This window comes from Rhinoraja longicauda, chromosome 20 (assembly GCF_053455715.1).
Source record: "Rhinoraja longicauda isolate Sanriku21f chromosome 20, sRhiLon1.1, whole genome shotgun sequence".
In the NCBI taxonomy this organism is placed as follows: Eukaryota; Metazoa; Chordata; class Chondrichthyes; order Rajiformes; family Arhynchobatidae; genus Rhinoraja; species Rhinoraja longicauda.
The window spans coordinates 6,430,244-6,450,433 of NC_135972.1; the positions used below are offsets into that span (position 1 = coordinate 6,430,244).

At 43.4% G+C, this 20,190-nt stretch overlaps 1 protein-coding gene across 2 annotated transcripts in view; it reads right to left on the reverse strand.

The window, feature by feature from the left end:
* LOC144603526 (protein Wnt-7b) overlaps nt 1–19,758 on the reverse strand; it is a 60,728-nt gene extending 40,970 nt beyond the window's left edge. For both annotated transcript variants that reach the window (XR_013548632.1, XM_078416843.1), the window contains exons 1-2: nt 19,537–19,758; nt 18,415–18,641 (exon numbers count right to left, since the gene is read on the reverse strand). Coding sequence is in view for 1 of the 2 variants with exons in the window: in XM_078416843.1 (XP_078272969.1) it covers nt 18,415–18,641; nt 19,537–19,619 (310 nt within the window). In the remaining variant the exon portion in view is untranslated. The remainder of the gene's footprint in view (nt 1–18,414; nt 18,642–19,536) is intronic.
* Between the last annotated feature and the right edge of the window lie 432 nt (nt 19,759–20,190).

Here is a 20,190-nt window from a genome sequence, read left to right on the forward strand (position 1 = left end):
AAGTCTGTCACTGTGCCTTTAAGAAAGCACTGGTTTGCACCATGAGAATTTGCAGTTGAGTTCTTGAAGCACAGTTGGAGATTAGTTCCTGCTCTCCAGCCAATAGGACCACTGGAATAAATTATCTACACCTATGGGAAAATACCATGGCACCTTGAACAAACCCGATGGATGTGAAAGGTCTGAAGTGTTTAAAACCGGTTTTGCCACATTTATTTCAAACAAGATTACCTCAACTTACTTTAAATCTAACAAGGAAATAGAAATTTGTAACAATGCCTCGCAATCTGCAACCAGGCTGGCTCCGCGCCCCGGAGAACTTTGATCTCCTTCAGGCTTCACTGCTCCAGACCAAAAGGACCACATCAGTGGTGCACCTTAATTGGTCATTTTTCAATATATTTGCCACCCTTCCTCCATCTCCGTCATTCTTGCACTAGATGCCTTACTCAGGATGAATGACTGAACCAGCCCCCCCCCCCCTCCCCTCCCCTCCCCTCCCCTCCTGGCCTTTTATCATGACAATTAACCATGGATCTCATGGCTGCTGTGCGATTAGGCCAACACTGGGTTGAAAATAGAGTCCTGATAAGGAACCCACTTCTCGCTGGCTCACCACCTTTAGCTTTTGGAGACACAAGGAACTGCAGATGCAGTTGCCATTTTGCAAACAAAAAGGACACAAGTGCTGGAGTGACTCGTGGGTCAGGCAGCATCTCTGGAGAACATGGATAGTTGACGTTTCAGGTCGAGACACCTTTTTAGTCTGAAGAAGGGTCCTGACCTAAAAGGTCACCTATCCATGTTCTCCAGAGATGATGCCTGATCTGCTGAGTTACTCCAGCACATTGTGACCTGTTAGCTTTTCCTGGACAACAAGGATTGGATCAACAGCTCCTTCTTTCCTTCCCAATCCAGCTCCAATCATCAGCTGTCAATGGTGTTGGTTGGGTTTCATGGAGGAATTAGAGTACACAGTGTTTCAATAATACTCATCTGCCCTCACCGAGATACAGCTCTGGGTGAAGCTCGGTTTCAAGAATACAATTGAAACGGCTTCAACCTGAAACAAAAGTCCTTTCTAACAAACTGCACAAAAGCGTCCTTTTTAAGACACGTTCATTGAATCAACGTCACTATCATGATTTTTCACCTCATTACAGTTTACTTGCAGAGCATATCAAGGAGTTTTTTCCAGAAGCCATTTCACTGAGACTTTAGAGATACAGCACAGAAACAGGCCCATTGGCCCAACGGGTCTGTGCCCACCGTCGATCACCCCGTACACTAGCACAATGCTACGTATTGGGGACAATTTACAATTTTACTGAAGGTAATTACCCTAAAAAACGTGTACATCTTTGGAAAGTGGGAGGAAACCGAATCACCCGGAGAAAACCCATGCGGTCACGGGGAGAGTGTACAAACTCCGTACAGACAGCACCCACAGTAAGGACCGAACCCATGGGTCTGGTGCTGTAAGGCAGCAACTCCACCGCTGTGCCAATGTGCCGCCCATCCCCTGTTCATTCTTTTTTTTACCCCAAGAAGGTGCTTCCAGCTTGAGAGGACAAAGGTATCCCAAGGTTTTTGTGCCAGGGAAAACCATGCCAACATATTGAAATTAACCACAAATTAGAGAGTGCACCTGTGCAAAGCTTCCTTGATTGGCACTGCGGTAAAACAGGCACCAGGAATGAGTGTGGTGTGAAGGCTCGGCTTTAAAACTTAGAGAGCTGCCAGCCATCTTAATCAGTTGTAACGCGAATGGTGAAGGTGGGACTTAAACAAAGAAACAACATAACATTTGGGCCATATGCGAAGAGAGTTAACAGTGTTAAACTTGAGGCAAAACAAAAAAGGTACTGGAAGAACTTAGCGGATCAGGCGGCAACTGTGGAAGGAGTGAATAGATGATATATGTTTGGTCAGGACCCTGCTTGACCCCAAATGTCATTTGTCCATCAGTCTGAAGTAAAGGTCTGACCTGAAACGTCATCTGGTTAAAAATGTTTTCATTGTTCAGGAGACAGGGGTGCAATCAGAGGACAGGGGAAATGTCGGGTGTCTGACTGGCACAGGATGACTTGAGCAGCAACAGGAAAGTAGGTGGGAGTGAAGAGAATGCCAAATATTTAAAGAGGACCTGCCCACAAAAGAGTGGCACAGATTCGCCAGCAGTGGACTTTGTAAGACCGATCCTCTTTATACAACATGGAAGCAGGTCTCAATGCTTCAGTGCAAGTGATGTCTGCTGTTTATGAGCCATGAATGATCAAGACATGCATGGTACACCACTTAACATCAGTGTGCGTGCTGCAAATGCAGAGAGGACCAAGAAGAAACCTCCACAAGTCTACAATGTGGACATGACATGATACGATACGATAGAACTTTATTTATCCTAGGAGGGAATTTCGTCTGCCAACAGTTATAAAACACAACAAGATACATGAAACAAGAAGTCATCCCGTTTAGCAGCGAGGTAAAATAACTTTATATTGTGCATAAAGGCATACTCACCATACAAAAGAATTTCTAGATCAACTATTTTATTATAATTATTATGTGCATCACCATAGTATTTATTACAATATTGCAATTCTCTGCAAGATATCATATACTCAATATTCCATTACAGTATTTGACACAATACTGTATCGAACATGAAAATGTTATTTGTTAGTGCATAAATAACGCCATTGGATATATGTAACAAGACACAATCCTGCACAAAGGCACAAAGGGAAGAAAGATATAGTACAATTGCCTGTGACATCCTGTAGTGTTTCTCTGTATTTATTTCCAGCATTATAGTACAAAGAACTGTATTAAAGTTTTCCTCAATGTTTATTTAACAGAACATTCAGACAATCCTGTCATGGATAGGAAAGGTTTAGAGGGATAGGAGCCAAATGTGGGCAGGTGGGACAAGCGTGGATGTGGCATCCTGGTCAGCATGGACAAGTTGGGCAGTAGGGCCTGTTTCCACATTGTATGACCATGACAGTATTTGACAACTTCATTTTAAAATATAGTACCATCTTCGACAAATTCAGTGACCAGTAACATCTGCGCATCACCAAACCCTGCTTAATCCCCTCCACCATCTCTAAATTGCTAAACAAATCATCCTACATCTAAAAACAGATGAGCGGATATCTTAAGCTGAATTTTAGAAAGATTGGAAAGATGGAAATGTTGAAAATGTGTCACCTCGCACCGTCTAGATTAAATTCCGTCTGCCAATGCTCAGTCCAATTTTAGATTTGATCTTAGAAAACTTTTCTCGCTAAACGCAACACAACCACTTTTGAGTCATCCACAAATTTGCTCATCATTCCTCCACATTCACTAGCAAATCAGTTTGCAGCAGAGTGATCGAGTTGCTGCCTTGCAACGCCAGAGACCCAGCTTCGATCCTGACAACGGGTGCTGTCGGTTTCCTACGGGTGTTCCGGTTTCCTCCCACATTCCAAATGCGTGCAGGATTTAGGGTTAATTGGCTTCTATAAATTATCCCTATTGTGAGGGATGGAACTAGTGTATGGGTGATCATTGGTCAGCGTAGACTCAGTGGGCCGAAGGGCCTGTTCCCACACATTATCACTAATCTCACAGCACCTATCCCCATGGTACACTACTGGTCACAGACTTTCAATTAGACAAGCAACCTTCCACCAATACCCTTGGTCACCTATCTCCAAGCCCGTACAGGATTCAATTTGCCAGCAGGCTCTATTTCTCTGTCACTTAACTTTTAGGACCTGCTTACCATGTGGGACCTGTCACTTTTGCGCTAACTTCCACTAATTTGCCATTTTAACCTCTCCTTCCAATATTTTTCACTCTCAAAGACCATTCACCATCACCCCTGGGCACACTGACCTACTTCAATTAAGCAATATCTCTGTTTAAAAATCTCACGTCCATATTGAAGCTTTGGCCAAGAAATCACACCAACGCCTCTACTTCCTTAGAAGGCTTAGGAGGTTCGACATGTCCCCAACAACTCTCACCAGCTTCTGCAGATGCGCCTCATGGTTTGGGAACAAGAACGCAAGAAATTGCAGAGAGTTGTGAACGTAGCCCAGACCATCATGCAACCCAATCTCCCTTCCATTGACTTGATGTTGCCTCCAGCATAATCAAGGACTACTCTCACCTTGTCCACTTCCTATTCTCCTCTCTCTCCCCGGGCAAGAGGTACAGAAATTTGAAAATGCACACCTCCAGATTCAAGGACAGTTACATCCCAGTTATTACCAGGCAACTGAACAGTCCTTTTGCCAGCTAGCGTGCGGTCCTGACCTACCATCAACCTCAGTGGAGACCTTTGAACTGTCTTTAATCAGACTTTATCTTGCACTAAAAATTGTACCCTTTATCCTTTAATTGTACACGGCAGACGGCTTGAATGTAATGATGTACAGTCTTGACTGGATAGTTGCAACAAAAAAGCTTTTCGCTGTACCTCCATACATGTGACAGTAATAAACTAAACATCCTTTTCAAGTCATTTCTTGACCTTGCCCATGCACTGCCACTGGATGTTATTTCAGCCTTACAAATCTCCAAGATATCTGTGATTTTTCATTACACATCTCAATTTAATTTCTCAACGAAAGGTGACCATGAACTCAGACCCTTCGGCCCCAAACTCTCGAAATTCCCTTCATAATGTTACACTTCACCCCCGGTTTTCTCTCTTTTAAGGCATTCCATAAAATCTGTTTTGGTGACCAGTCACCATCTGTTTGTCAGGCTGAATATATCAACTTTCTTTTGATAATCCTACTGTCAAGTTGTTAACTTCACATATAAATGTGCTTTCTTTGTATATTGAACAATGTTTCTTTATACTTAATAATTTGGAGAATTTCAAATACAAGTAATCCTAGTAAAACTAAACCCTGAACAATGGGAAGATAGAATGCAACGATCTTGCAATGCAAAATGTTAAAAACATATATTGTTGATCTCCTGTTAATCTGTAACTTTGAAGCACTAATAAGGTTAAGGAACAGGAATTCCCTTTGTATTCTGCTCTTTACTAACAGAATACTTCTTAATCTGGAGACTGTATGGGTCAGGGTGTTGAATAAATCAGGAAACATGTCCTAACCATAGTTGCATTTCTTTCACTGGTGCTGGGATAAAACTTTAAACAGACGTTATTTTCTCAGCTGCAGCATTAACATGGTGTATAAGGCTTTAAAATGCTGTTGATGTATTAGTTGGGGGGTGGTGGGGCAATTGTCCTGCAAATTAACCTGCAGGGCAATTGCTATCCAGTTCACCCTGTTAACCCACCACGAAGTGCTATCCCTCACTCACACAATAGGCAATCTAATATAATGACAGATGCCTTTACCACAGTCTGCCATAATTAAATGTTTTTTTTGCGTTAGGCCATTCAAACCCTCAGACTAACTTTGCTATTCGTGTTGGATCTTTAACCTTAACACCAACCACCTATACTTATCTCACATCCCTCTTCATTCCTTTAATATCCAAACTCTCCACCTTGAATAGACCCAGCCACAGAATATATAGACAGCTCTCTTGTTTACAGCACTCAAGAGATTCATGACCCTCGGAGTGAAGTCAAGAGTCAAGGTCAAGAGTGTTTCAGTGTCATATGTACCAAGAGCGGAACAATGAAATTCTTATTTGTCGCAGCCTCACAGGGCAGGAAACACAAGGCACACAAATAATAATCACAAAAACAAATTAAAATCTTAATACTAATGCAAAAACCACAGTCCTTAGTGCAACTAGAGACAGCCCATAGAAGTTAATGATTGAGATTAGTGTTGTGTAGAGTTCAAGAGCTGATGGTGTTGGGAAGAAGCTGTTCTTGAACTGGGTGGTCACGGTTTTCAGGCTTCTCTGCCTTCCTCACGAAGGTAGGAGTGAAATGAGTGTGTAGTCAGGGTGGTCGGGGTCTTTGATGATGCTGGCTGCCTTTTTGAGGCAGCGTCTCCTATAGATCCCGTCAATGGTGGGGAGGCCAGTACCCGTGATGGACTGGGCAATGTGAGTTTGGAATGACTAACCCTTACCGGGAGACCAGGTTCCCTACGTCTGGACACCCTAGACTGGGGAAACTCCCTACATCTACATTTACCCTGTCAAGCTCTGTGAAAAAATGTTTTCTTTGTGTGTGCTTCAATGGGTTCGCCTCTCACTGTTCAACACTCTTGTGAATGTAGGCCCAGTGTGTTAACACAAATGGACAATCACCCATCCCAGGAATTTAAGCAGGTGTTTGATCTAAAACAATCCAACTAACAGGAGTTGTAAGTATTTGACACGTTCAACACTGTCGTAAAAATCATCTTCCTCGAAAGCATAGATTCCAACAAGCCTGGCAAGCTGTTCACTAAGAAGATAAATATTAGGTGTGAGAAAGGTACAACTTGAAAGAGGACGCTGAACCAAAGGCAATCAAATACTGGGAAACGAAAGGCATTGATTTTGATCCCAGGCATAAAGAAGAACATAGGAAACACAAACAGGGATAGGCCAGTCTTCCATTGAGACTGCGCTGTCATTTGATAACACAGGAGCTGATCTTGGCTTGCACTCTCCCAATCTCTCCTCAATACTGGCCCTTCACCACTAACTCCATCTTTCTGCCCAGCAACAGTCTGAAACCGAGACTTGCTTTTCACTTTGGTATCATTATTTGCCCTGAGATGAACTTCCAACAACATTACCCAAGCTGGAAAGAGTGCAGAGAAGATTAACAAGGTTGTTACCAGGACTCAAGTGCCTGAGCTATAGGGAGAGGTTAGGCAGGCTAGGGTGATCTTATAGAGGTGTATAAATCTTGAAGAGAATAGACAGGTTGAATGCACAGAGCCTTTAACCCAGAGTAGGGGAATCAAAAACCAGGGGACATAGGTGAGAGGGGAAAGATTTAATAGGAACCCGAGGAGTAACTTTTTCACACCGAGGGTGGTGGGCATATGGAACAAGTTGGCTGAATAGGTAGTAGTGGCAGGTATTATAATAACATTTGAAACATACTTGGACAGAGTATGGATAGGAAAGGTTCAGGGGAATATGGGCCAAAGATGGGCAGGTGGGACAAGCGTAGATGGGGCATCTTGGTCAGCATGGTCAAGTTGGGATAAAGGGCCCATTTCCGTGCTGTAAGACTATGACTATTAACCTGCCACCAAAATGGCTGTCTCTTTCCTCTCTACAGCATCACCTGCCTCGGTTCAAGTGCTGAGACCTTTAGCCGTGCCTTTGTTATTTTCTGTTTGACTGCAAAATGCACATCTTGTTGATCTTTTATTTCCATGAACTCGCGTGCATGCAACATGCTGGTATCCTAACTCACAACAGGTTCTGTTCCGTCGTAACTCCTCCTGCTTGCTGAAAGACATTGGCTCCCAATGTTTACCCTTGTTATTTTTGTGCTGGAATAAGGATAAAGTGCAGCTTATACACCAAGTAAATTCTCAGGTTGAAGACGACCATATGTAACACGATAATTTGTAAACCATCTTATGCTAAGCTGTTCTGAGAATTATTGGAAACATTCTATGCTGTTCTGTTTTGAAAGAAACTCGCTGAATGCAAATCATTCACGACCTAATCAAAACACAGACAAAACATCAGCTGCAACCTAACTCCACCCATGGTAATCCAGAATCTTGAGGCTGAACACAAAAAGTAACTCTAACCCAAACCAGTATATGGAGACACAAGGAACTGCACATGCTGGAATTTTAAGCAAAACACAAAGTGTTGGAGTGATTCAGCGAGTCGGGTAGCACCTGTGGAGGGAATGAACTGGCGACATTTTAGTTCTGAGGAAAGGTCCCGACCTAAAATGTCACCTGTTCCTTCTGCAGATGCTGCCTTACCTGATGAGTTCCTCCAGCACTTTGTGTTTTGCAGTAGCATGATATATAATATGTTCATTTTAACATTAGGCAGGATGGTCTGGAGAATGACCAGAGTCCTTTATATTTTTCATCCTGCCGTTCAATTCTTAACTACTTGTAACATGTATGGGAGCATTACCGTTTCATGCAGTATCGTACTATTTAGTATAGTACTAAGATAGCGCTTCAGTCATATTTTAGTAACAAAATAATAAACTACTATAGTTTAGGACGGCACAGTGCACAGCTGGTAGAGCTGCTGCCTCACAGTGGCAGAGACCCAGGTTCAATCCTGACAATAGACAATAGACAATAGGTGCAGGAGGAGGCCATTCGGCCCTTCGAGCCAGCACCGCCATTCAATGTGATCATGGCTGATCATTCTCAATCAGAACCCCGTTCCTGCCTTCTCCCCATACCCCCTGACTCCGCTATCCTTAAGAGCTCTATCTAGCTCTCTCGAATGCATTCAGAGAATTGGCCTCCACTGCCTTCTGAGGCAGAGAATTCCACAGATTCACAACTCTCTGACTGAAAAAGTTTTTCCTCATCTCAGTTCTAAATGGACCTCGGGTCTGTGGGGAATTTGCATGTTCCCCCTGTGACAACATGGGCTTCCTCAGAGTGCTCTAAAGATGTGGGGGTTGGTACGGTAGAGAGATACGATATGATAGAATCGGCCTCTGTAAAATTGTCCCTATTGTGAGCAGAGTGGATGAGAGAGTAGGATATCATAGAACTTGTGTGAACGGGTGATCAATGGTCAGCGAGACTCAGTGTGCCAAAGCCCCTGTCTCCATGTTGCAGCTCTAAATTCTAAACGGAAATGCTTAAATTGTGTTACAATATACCAAAATCTTACTTTGCTTTAAGAGCATTACAAATTTGTATTTAAAATTAACATTATTGATCTGTTGGTCCGACAAAACAGATAATCCAGCTAGGCTCTGAATCCAAGGCTGCCGGAATATCGGTGGTGGACGTGTATTATAAAGATATGCCCTTTGTGATGAATTTCCTCACCTTTTAAAATCTTGTGTCACGGATTGTTACACCACAGTGTTGTCAGGTTTCTCCTTGACATCTTGTTTATTTTGTCATTTATGCAACTCAGGTTCTGCTCAGCCTCAAAGCAACAGGTGCAACGTTCCAAAAATCCATACTCAGATGCCACACACTATTATTAATGTATTTATGATGTTGCAAGGCTTATCCTAAAATAGTTTTATTCTGAGCATCAGCATTAGGTTAGACATTACAGTACTTCATGCAGGAAAAAATCTTGATGTTATACAGTTTTGTACAGTATTGTAGCACAGTATATAGTACAGCATCATATAGCCAGCTCAATTGAGTTCTGCAATGAAATGAATTAAAAAATTAACTATTAAATGAAAAAAGTTAAATTTTTATTTAATGCAGAAGCAAAATATAATTAATCTGAAATAAAGATAAAAGCAGAAAATGTTGAAAATAGTTGAAGAAACAATTAGCATTTCAGTTGGATGTATTTGTTTTAAATAATGAATTTATTAGGACGTCTGTATAATTTTTAATGGCTCTGTTTGACATTTCATATAGATTACAGACAGTGCTGCACCAGTTATGCTGGTCTTCATCTGGTTACAGCAGGGTTTTGTGCTTACATGGCAGGGGTGAAAAAGGACGGTGCTTCTGCAAATGTTTGTTACCAAAGGTTTGAGGATCAATTGTATGCTTCAAAGGTGTTTAAGTTTTAGGTTTAATGCCTGATAAGTAGTTTTTGTAACTAAACAAAAGCACTTGTCATCTTGTCATATTGATTACTAAAAGTATTTGATCCCTGGCACTGATAGATTAAATAAGACTCTGAAACATCGTTGAATCGTTTACCAGATGAATTTCATGCCTTGACAAAAACACTTTAAAGCGATTGTCTTTCAAAAGATACATGTGTTTACAGTGGATAAAAAGCAAATTTAAGTTGATTTCCATTCAGAGGGAGCCAAAAGGCCATCGAATAAGCTTAAATGGCATCAAAATGATCCTTGATACTGCGTAGTTATGAAAGTTACAGAAACTATTGTTAAACTATTTAAAAGTTTCAGTTAGAGAAACTAGTCCTTGTGGTTTTGAAGGTGCTGAAGAAGTTAAACACACAGCGGCAGAATAACACGCTCCATCGACTTAACTCTAGCAATCCCATGAAGACCTTATGTTTGTTTTATATTACCAGGTTTGTATGTTTCCTGTAGTATTGCTATAATTGGGTTATCTCATGATGCATCTTCTGCCCATGAGTTAAAGCTTGTTATTAATCTTTAACTATTAGATATAGCTAGTGGCTACCAAGTAGTTCAATTTACTGTGCTAATGATCAAAAGCAGCAAGTTAGTATGGACATTCAAAAATCTTGAGGGATCTACTTGGGTTTTGGTTAAGACAATGGAATTGCTGGATTGTTTTAACCTGCTTCTGAACAACTACCGCCCAATGGCTAGAATGCAAAGCAAAAGATGCAATATAAATTCTAAGCAACCAAAACCGTTAACAATGATAGAAAATGGTACAGCAATGTTGCTCAAATAACCGTGTGGCACAGTGGTAGGGTATTGAATACAAGGCATTGAAGAGGCCACATCCCCGTGTGAAAAAGATGCCCCTCAGATTCCTCTTAATTCTTTCCATCTCACTAGTACAAGTGACATAATTAAAGCAAAAGACACTAATCAGGAATTTGGGTTAATTTCTATATGGTAAATATTTGTTTAATTCCTTCTTCTCCCCATTCCCTTCGGGCACAAGATACAAAAGCTTGAAAGCACGTACCACCAGACTCAGGAACAGTTTCTTCCCCTCTGCTATCAAACATCTGAACAGTCCTCCCATAAGCTAGGGTATAGTCTCGATCTTCCAACCTACACCATTGCATACATTGGATATTTTCTCTGGAACTGAAGTGTTACAATGGTGAAAACTATATTCTGCACTCTCGTACTTTTCCCTTTGTTCTACCTGTTGTATTTGTGTACAACTTGATTGTATTATGTAGAGTATTATCTGATTTAATTGGCTAACATACAAAGATAAGCTTTTCATTGCATCTCAGTACAAGTGACAATAATAAACCGATATGTTCCTACACTTCCCATCCTTTCACTGCGATGTTCTCAGAACTGAGGTGCTGGCTCAGCATGAGCAAAACATGTAAACTATTTACCTTTGAAAAGGTAATAAGCAAACATTTGTACAGCATGTCTGTCTTGTCTTGACATCACTAAATTTCTAATCAAGAAAGTGAGTAGAAAGTTCTGTAAAAGTAATTCTGTAACAATGCTCAGTCGGTAGCAATAATTTTAAATTGATTGCAGGAGGTACCATTGCAGCTGAAACACTGAAATGTAATCTGCTGTCTGGTTTTATTACACATTTGTTCCTTTTAAAGACATTAAGCAAACATTTCTCAATGATTAACACATCTTATGATTCAAAACAATTGAGCCCGACTAAACTATTATTTGGAACAGTCATTTTCTATCGAGTTGCCTAATAAGTAGTATTGGATACCTGACCTTTATTCAGATTTTTGTCATACAATGTTTGTAAATGGTTACACATCTGAAAGCCATGTTATTTAATTCATGTCCGTTCTCTCTGCTGGCATGAGTCAGAGCTGCTTGTTGTGAAATGGAAGAAGGAAGCAACAAGCAACAAGTTCCCAATCTGCCTGTTGCTGGAATGTTCAAGCAACTGACAGACATACAGTTAGTGGTCTTTGGTAACAGACAGTGCCCAAAAGGGAAGACATTTCAGTAGATTTGGAGGACACACATTGACAGAGAATGCCCAAGTTTTCATCTTCTCAGACATTAATCATCTTCATGTTGCCATTGTTCAACCTTCAAGATTAAAATAAAACCAAGGAAATAATGGATACAGTAACAACAAGTCATTAACCAAACAAGACAGCCATCACAAATCTGAAGAGGAAGCAAATCATCTTCCATCTCTCACTCAGTCCGAAATTAGTGTGGAGTATGTCAGTTATTCCAGTTTTTCAATATTTTAATAATTACATTCTTTGAGTTGAGTTTGAGTTTAGTTTTTTGTCACGTATACCGAGGTACAGTGAAAAGCTTTTCATGCGTGCTAACCAGTCAGCAGAAAAACAATGCATGTTTATAATCGATCCATCCACAGTGTACAGATACATGAAGAGAATAACGTGAATGACGTTTAGTGCAAGATAAAGCCAGTAAAGCCAGTAAAGGCCGATCAAAGATAGTCCGAGCTTTCAAAGGCATAATTCAATTAAAATTTCAAAAGATATCCCCAAGGAACTGGTAATATGTATTAAAAAATAGCGATTGGTCCAAAATCTGTTGGATCCAACTCACCAGGCAGAATCAACACTCCTGCACTTGTACAGGGCATGTGTGCAGGTCCTTCCTTACTGTCTGCCTGCAATACTGAGATGGCCATGAGATCCATGCAGTGTTGGGTGATGATCCAACCCCCAAGTGTAACAACAGATTTTGACCTCTCAAAGTTTAAGAAAAAGGGGTAGGCCATTTAGAACGGAGATGTGGAAAATCTTTTTCACTCAGAGAGTTGTGAAGCTGTGGAATTCTCTGCCTCAGAAGGCAGTGGAGGCCAATTCTCTGGATGCTTTCAAGAGAGAGATAGAGCTCTTAATGATATACATTAATGACTTAGACGAAGGGATTAAAAGTACCATTAGCAAATTTGCAGATGATACTAAGTTGGGGGGTAGTGTGAATTGTGAGGAAGATGCAATAAGGCTGCAGGGTGACTTGGACAGGTTGTGTGAGTGGGCGGATACATGGCAGATGCAGTTTAATGTAGATAAGTGTGAGGTTATTCACTTTGGAAGTAAGAATAGAAAGGCAGATTATTATCTGAATGGTGTCAAGTTAGGAGGAGGGGGAGTTCAACGAGATCTGGGTGTCCTAGTGCATCAGTCAATGAAAGGAAGCATGCAGGTACAGCAGGCAGTGAAGAAAGCCAATGGAATGTTGGCCTTCGTAACAAGAGGAGTTGAGTATAGGAGCAAAGAGGTCCTTCTACAGTTGTACCGGGCCCTGGTGAGACCGCACCTGGAGTACTGTGTGCAGTTTTGGTCTCCAAATTTGAGGAAGGATATTCTTGCTATGGAGGGCGTGCAGCGTAGGTTCACTAGGTTAATTCCCGGAATGGCGGGACTGTCGTATGTTGAAAGGCTGGAGCGATTGGGCTTGTATACACTGGAATTTAGAAGGATGAGGGGGGATCTTATTGAAACATATAAGATAATTAGGGGATTGGACACATTAGAGGCAGATAACATGTTCCCAATGTTGGGGGAGTCCAGAACAAGGGGCCACAGTTTAAGAATAAGGGGTAGGCCATTTAGAACGGAGATGAGGAAGAACCTTTTCAGTCAGAGGGTGGTGAAGGTGTGGAATTCCCTGCCTCAGAAGGCAGTGGAGGCCAGTTCATTGGATGCTTTCAAGAGAGAGCTGGATAGAGCTCTTAAGGATAGTGGAGTGAGGGGGTATGGGGAGAAGGCAGGAACGGGGTACTGATTGAGAGTGATCAGCCATGATCGCATTGAATGGCGGTGCTGGCTCGAAGGGCTGAATGGCCTACTCCTGCACCTATTGTCTATTGTCTATTGTAAGGCAGGAACAGGGTACTGATTGTGGATGATCAGCCATGATCACGGTGAATGGCGGTGTTGGCTCGTAGGGCTGAATGGCCTACTCCTGCACCTATTGTCTATTGTTTATTGTCTATTGCCATTAAACTTAAGAGTGTTTTACATCTCTGACATTTTGAGACATTTAAGAACTAGTCGGTTCAAGATCAAGGACAAGTCGCACCCTGGCCATTCCCTCTTCTCCCCTCTCCCATCGGGCAAAAGGTGTAGAAGTGTGAAAACGCACACCGCCAGATTCAGGGACAGTTTCTTCCCAGCTGTTATCAGGCACGGCACGGTGGCGCAGCGGTAGAGTTGCTGCTTTACAGCGAATGCAGCGCCGGAGACTCAGGTTCGATCCTGACTACGGGTGCTGCACTGTAAGGAGTTTGTACGTTCTCCCCGTGACCTGCGTGGGTTTTCTCCGAGATCTTCGGTTTCCTCCCACACTCCAAAGACGTACAGGTATGTAGGTTAATTGGCTGGGTAAATGTAAGAATTGTCCCTAGTGGGTGTAGGATAGTGTTAATGTACGGGGATCGCTGGGCGGCACGGACTTGGAGGGCCGAAAAGGCCTGTTTCCGGCTGTATATATATGATATGATATGATAGAACACCCCTGAGCTACGATCTACCTCATTGGAGACCCTTGGACTATCATTGATCGGACTTTACTTGCTTTATCTTGCACAAAATGTTATTCACGTTATTCCTTTTATCATGTATCTGTAAACTGGATGGCTTGATTGTAATCATGTATTGTCTTTCCGCTGACTGGTTAGCACACAACAAAAGCTTTTCACTGTACCTCGGTACACGAGACAATAAACTAAACTCAAGCTTTTAAATTTGAAGTAAATTCAATTTTACTTTTTTCGAAACTTGTTACAATATTTAATTAAAAATGTGAAACAACAGCAAATATATCTAAACATAATTTACACTTTGGCTCATAATATGCAGGCCTGGAATCCCCATTGAATCCCGCGTTGTTTCACATCCTCTGCCAAATTTAATCTGCAGCAGGAACTAAATGGTGATTCTTCAATACATTGCATGAGAATCCCAACAAGACTGGACCTTGATGTTGGACTCCATTGAGAGTCCAGTAAATGAGAACAGTGATAGATTTACCCCATGGAAGATGCCTGTAAATCATGGCCTTGCAACACATAAGTCCTCATGTAAGTTCTCTTGTAAGTCCAAGACTTACTTCTACTTGAATAGTTGAATGGCAGAATTTGGAAGCAAAGATTTGACCCACATTTTAACACCACTATTACTTGTGCCTGAAAGGTTGCATTTCTTTTACAAGGAAAGATCTGTCAATGGAGGCGACTTTGTTTTGACTCTTTCACTCACTCATGGCAAGCAATTGTACATCACAGCAGAAAAAGACAGTGTGGAAACAGGCCCTTCAGCCCACCAGGTCTGCCCCATTCACCAAACCTGGGGGCACAGCAATCTGTACGTTAGAAATAGTAGCATGGCGAAGGTTTATTTTGGTAACATTGGTGCTGATTTAAAAAAAAGAGTATTACTATTCTGTCACGTTAAAGATTCATGAGGATCAGGGCGATGTTCCAGCTTTTCAGGTTAGTTTTTTTAAAAACATTTCAAAGACTTTGTATTTCTTCATTACAATTGACAAAATAAGTTACAATCTTTTGCAAAGATAGCAAATTGCTCAGTGATTCAACCCCTGTACATTAAGTGTTTGTGTGTGGAGTATTATTTGTGATAAACATTCTTGAATTGGTGTCTAAAATTAATTTTCCCTCATTGATCCATTATGATATATTTTTAACTTAAATATGTTAATGCAGTTCAGCTCCCAGGGATTAATATATATGATGAATTATCTACCAGATCTTGTGAAGTATTTTGGCTGATTGATTGAAAGATACAGCATGGAAACAGGCTCTTTGGTTGACTCCACACCGACCGGCAATCACTCGTTCACACTAGTCTATGTTATCCTTCTTTTGAATCCACTCCCTACACACTAGGGGCTATTTACAAAGACCAATTAACCTGCAAACCCACACGTCTTTGTGATGTGGGAGGAAACCAGAACACCCGGAGAGAAGCAACAGGGAGATCGTAGAAGCTCCACAGTGACAGCCCCTGAGGTCAGGATCGAACCTGGTGCTGTGAGGAAGCAGCTCTACCAGTTGTGTCGCTGTACCACTCCCCAGCAGGCCTGGGCAACACGCGGTCTGTGATTTTTCAAGTGCTGGCCCCAGGTAAAGAAAACGAACCAATTTGATATCCTTTAGCATTACCACAAAAAAAATCTTCATGATTAACATCCAAGGGAGGTGGATGGGAAGGATCACTCACGGCAAGAATGTAATTAGAATAACCAGATATAAAATGTGTGTTACATATAGAAACAATGCGAAGTATTGCAATAACAGGCAACAACAGCAGGTCAAAGGCTACAACATGTAACTCACCCACCAACTCCCTGAAACTATCTAATGGGACAATGCTGGAGAGTAATGGACTACCATCCACTGCCTTGGATAATTACAGCTGAAACAACTCAGAAGCTTGATGCTGCCCCATACACACAGCTGCTTCGTTCCCTCCCATCCATCCTGTCGAGCAGTTACAGCTTCCTCCACCAGTGTCTATTCTCTGAATGATGCAACACAACTTGGCAAACCTTCTTCAACAGCAGCCTCCAAATCCACAGCCTTTGCCACCGAAAATCTAAGACTATTTCCACCCCTGCACCCACGTCAAGGGGGACAGGAACTTGGACCATTCCCAGTGACTGGCAGGCCCCTGGGGAGTGTAACTGGTGCCTGAGGGATCTGTTTTCACACAGACGGTTGTGGGTATGTGAAACGGGATGCCAGAGGAGGTAGTTGAGGCAGGTGTTATGACATTTAAAAGATATTTGAACAGGTAAATGGATAGGAAAGGTTTGGAGGAAAGGTTTGGGCCAAAAGCAGGCAGGTGGGACTAGTGTAGATAGGGCATCTTGGTCAATGTGGGCAAGTTGGGCCGGGAGGGGCTGTTTCCGTGCTGTATGTTTGAAAGCAGGCACCACCAAATTCAGGAACCGCTTCTTCCCCTCTGTTATCGGGCTTTTGAAAATGGGTACATCTGTCTCATTCACCTCCAACCCATTGCGGACATTGGATTTTGTCTCTGGAACTGAACTTCTGAAGAAGGGTCTCGACCGGAAACGTCACCCATTCCTTCTCTCCAGAGATGCTGCCTGTCCCGCTGAGTTACTCCAACTTTTTGTGTCTATCTTTGTCTCTGGAACTGATGCGCTACAATGCTGAGAACTTTATTCTGCACGCGGTGTCTTCTCCTTTGTTCTACCTTTTGTATTGGAGTTTGACTTGATTGTATCTATGTATAGTATTACATATATCGGATGCTTTCAAAATAGCATGCAAAAACAAAGTTTTTCACTGTACCTCGGTACAGGCGACAATCACAAAGCCAGATTTCGAGCGAGCAGGGCAATAAACTGCCATGTGTGTTCAACAAGTGAACACCACACAGAGATATCTTGCCTTTCAGACAGCGGCTGAATGAGAATCCTGGAGCTGCTAAACTAACAACATAGAAACATAGAAAATAGGTGCAGGAGTAGGCCATTCGGCCCTTCGAGCCTGCACCGCCATTCAATATGATCATGGCTGATCATCCAACTCAGTATCCCGTACCTGCCTTCTCTCCATACCCCCTGATCCCTTTGGCCACAAAGGCCACATCTAATTCCCTCTTAAATATAGCCAATGAACTGGCCTCAACTACCTTCTGTGGCAGAGAATTCTGGTACGTCGCCGCTGTACCTCTGGAACGGTTCAGGAAGGGCTGCTCGCCGCCAACTTCTCAAGGGCAGCCTGGGATGGGCAACGGAGTACTGGCTTGGCCAATGCAATGACGCACACACGCCATGCAAGAATAAAAGACAATTGTATTTTTCTCGAGAGCCCGGCGGTTACCTATTCCGCCTTGTAACAAATTAGACGCAGAAGCCCGCGTTGCGTAATCCGGTGCAGTTCTGATGTACATTCAGGTGCAACGAATCCCCCAGGCAGGTGCTTTCTATTTTCCGAACGGAAATTGTCAGTGGTGCGCAAGTAGCTGGGCAGACTCTAGCAGCGAGCATTATTACCATCGCTGTAAGTCATCTGTCCGCACCTTTCCTTTGAACTTGGTTTAGCAACAGTAAATGCACTGGGTTCACTTCAGACAGGCCGGTTAGTCGATATTTTGTGCCTTTGGACTGGCGGGGGACGGAAGCAGGGAATATCAATCACATCTATCACCTTCGCCAGACATTCCTGCACCTGAGCAGAAACAATGTCCCCTTTGTTGTGGAAGGTGTGTTGCTGAGATTGCAGGGGCGGTCGGAGCGATACTCGCGTTGATATTGTTAACACAGTCTGCAGGTCATAAATGGGCAATATCCAAGTTCTAGTGCGCAGTGTTTAGAGGTAACAACGAGAAGTGTGCAACGCAGAATATTCACAACAACTACTGCCGAGTAAAGAGTCAGAATGGTGACGGTGTTAAAATATAGCGGGGAGTGTGTGAAACACCTGCTCCCTGTAAGGTCAAGTCAAGTCAATTTTATTTGTATAGCACATTTAAAAACAACCCACGTTGACCAAAGTGCTGCACATCTGATTAGGAAAAAAAAAACAAACATACAGTGGCAGGCGACAACAACAGTTTGACTGGAGACCCCCTCTCCCCCCTCTCCCTCCTCTCCCTCCTCTCCCCCCCCCACCCAAATTGCTTTGAGCTCTGGTGAGTTTCCATCACCATTCAGGGGCTGCTTTGGTCTGTGTTACTCACCCACTCGTAGCTCCTGTCCGAAGACGGTTTTCTCCCCCAGGGCCGAGCAATTCCAGCGGCCGTACCTGAACTGATATTGACATTCGTTGATTCCCATCTGTGCCCCTTCGCCGATCACGATGATGGCATCCGGGCGGCTCTGACAGATCGCCCGCTGCCGGGGCGCCAGTCCGGGGATCTTGTTGCAAATGATATTCGCTCCCAAGGCGACAACTGAGGACAGCGCTCTGAAACACAACAATAAAATCAAATCAAACCTGTAGCCGGGTCTGGGGAGCGACTGGTGGGCGACCTCAGCGAGAAATCGCATCTGGCGAGCCTTTCCAAACTAACAACTTGGTCGGTTGGGTTGCCAAGCGTCCACTCTCTGCCCAGGAGTGGCCACATTGAACTGGGCGACTGGACGCCAGTCGGTCTGCATCGTGTAATCCTTGCCCGGTTAAAGACGGAACTGCAAGGCCGAGCGGTTAAACGAGGAACACGTTCTACACAGCAGAGATTTCCATTCTCTCCCCTCTCGCCAAACTCCTGTCTCCCCCCCCCCCTCTTCCCCTCCCCTCTTCTCTGTGAGAATAATAGCCCACCACAGATTCTCGGAAGCACCCCCGACACAATAATGCAGGAGCAGGCGGAGAGAGGAGAGAATGTGTACACGCGGATTAATTTTAAACCGATGAAATTCGGAATGGGATTTCAAACGCAGGGTAGGACGAGAGGGAATTAATATCACAGGGAGCCGAGCAAGACGCACTTTGCCCTACCTAGCAAGGCTGAGCGAAACCCTCCCCAGATAACGAGCGAAATGTGCTTTTCTCCTTTCCTCCCTATTCTGGCGGAAAGTAGACGCCAGATTTGACAGATTATATTGAAACATTTCAGGGGAGGGGAAACTTGTAGCTAACTAACTGGCGGCGCGAGTTGGCAACTGTCAGCTCTTGGAACGACCAAAGAGAGAGAAACGCGTACGGTATGATGATCCCAGCGCCTAATGATCACAAGAAAACACACAGGGGAAAAAATACTTTCTTGTAAGTATCAGAATGCACAGAAAGTTACGGCGCAAATTGCCTTCAAGACTTGCGAGGATGTTTATATATATTTTAAATGTTTGTTCTGACTTACAGGTAGCTTCCGCTGGTGAGGATAAGGAACATCTGCGGGTAATAAACTGAGAGGAGCACACTGCGGGATATAAAGATGATCATGGTCGAGCCCGTCGTCGAGCGTTGCGGGTGCGGTGGGGTTTATTAGAAAGACGATGCTTGATGCTCCGGGGCAGCTCCTTCGTTCCGAAATTCCTCGGCACTCAGTCTTGTCCAGTGTCTTGCCGCTAGATTGGCGTTTTTGCCTCTCTTTCATGACGGAGCAGTGGTTTGCAGTTGTTGGGAGTTGCTGTTCGAATGGTTGAGTGTTTTGTGAGAGTTCATCCGCTCTCGGGAGATCGCCTGTTGCAATTGGGCAGACGGGATAATCCCAGCCGCCGCAATCCGCCCACTCCTTTTTCAAACCACAATGGGGCAAAAATGACAATGAAACTCGCCCTGATCCACTGGCAGACAGCTAGAGAAATCCCACAGCCATCTCACTCACTTTCTAAAGGGGGGGCCAAATGGCGAGTGGACTACTACAGCCAGTGCGACAGAATGGTATTGGTCACATTTAAAGGGTAGGTCAGGGAGGGAAGGGGGTGCGGAGAGAGAGCGAGGGGAGGGAAGGGGGTGCGGTGGGGAGTGCGGACAGGGAGGGAAGGGGAGGGGAGGGGAGGGGGTGCGAAGA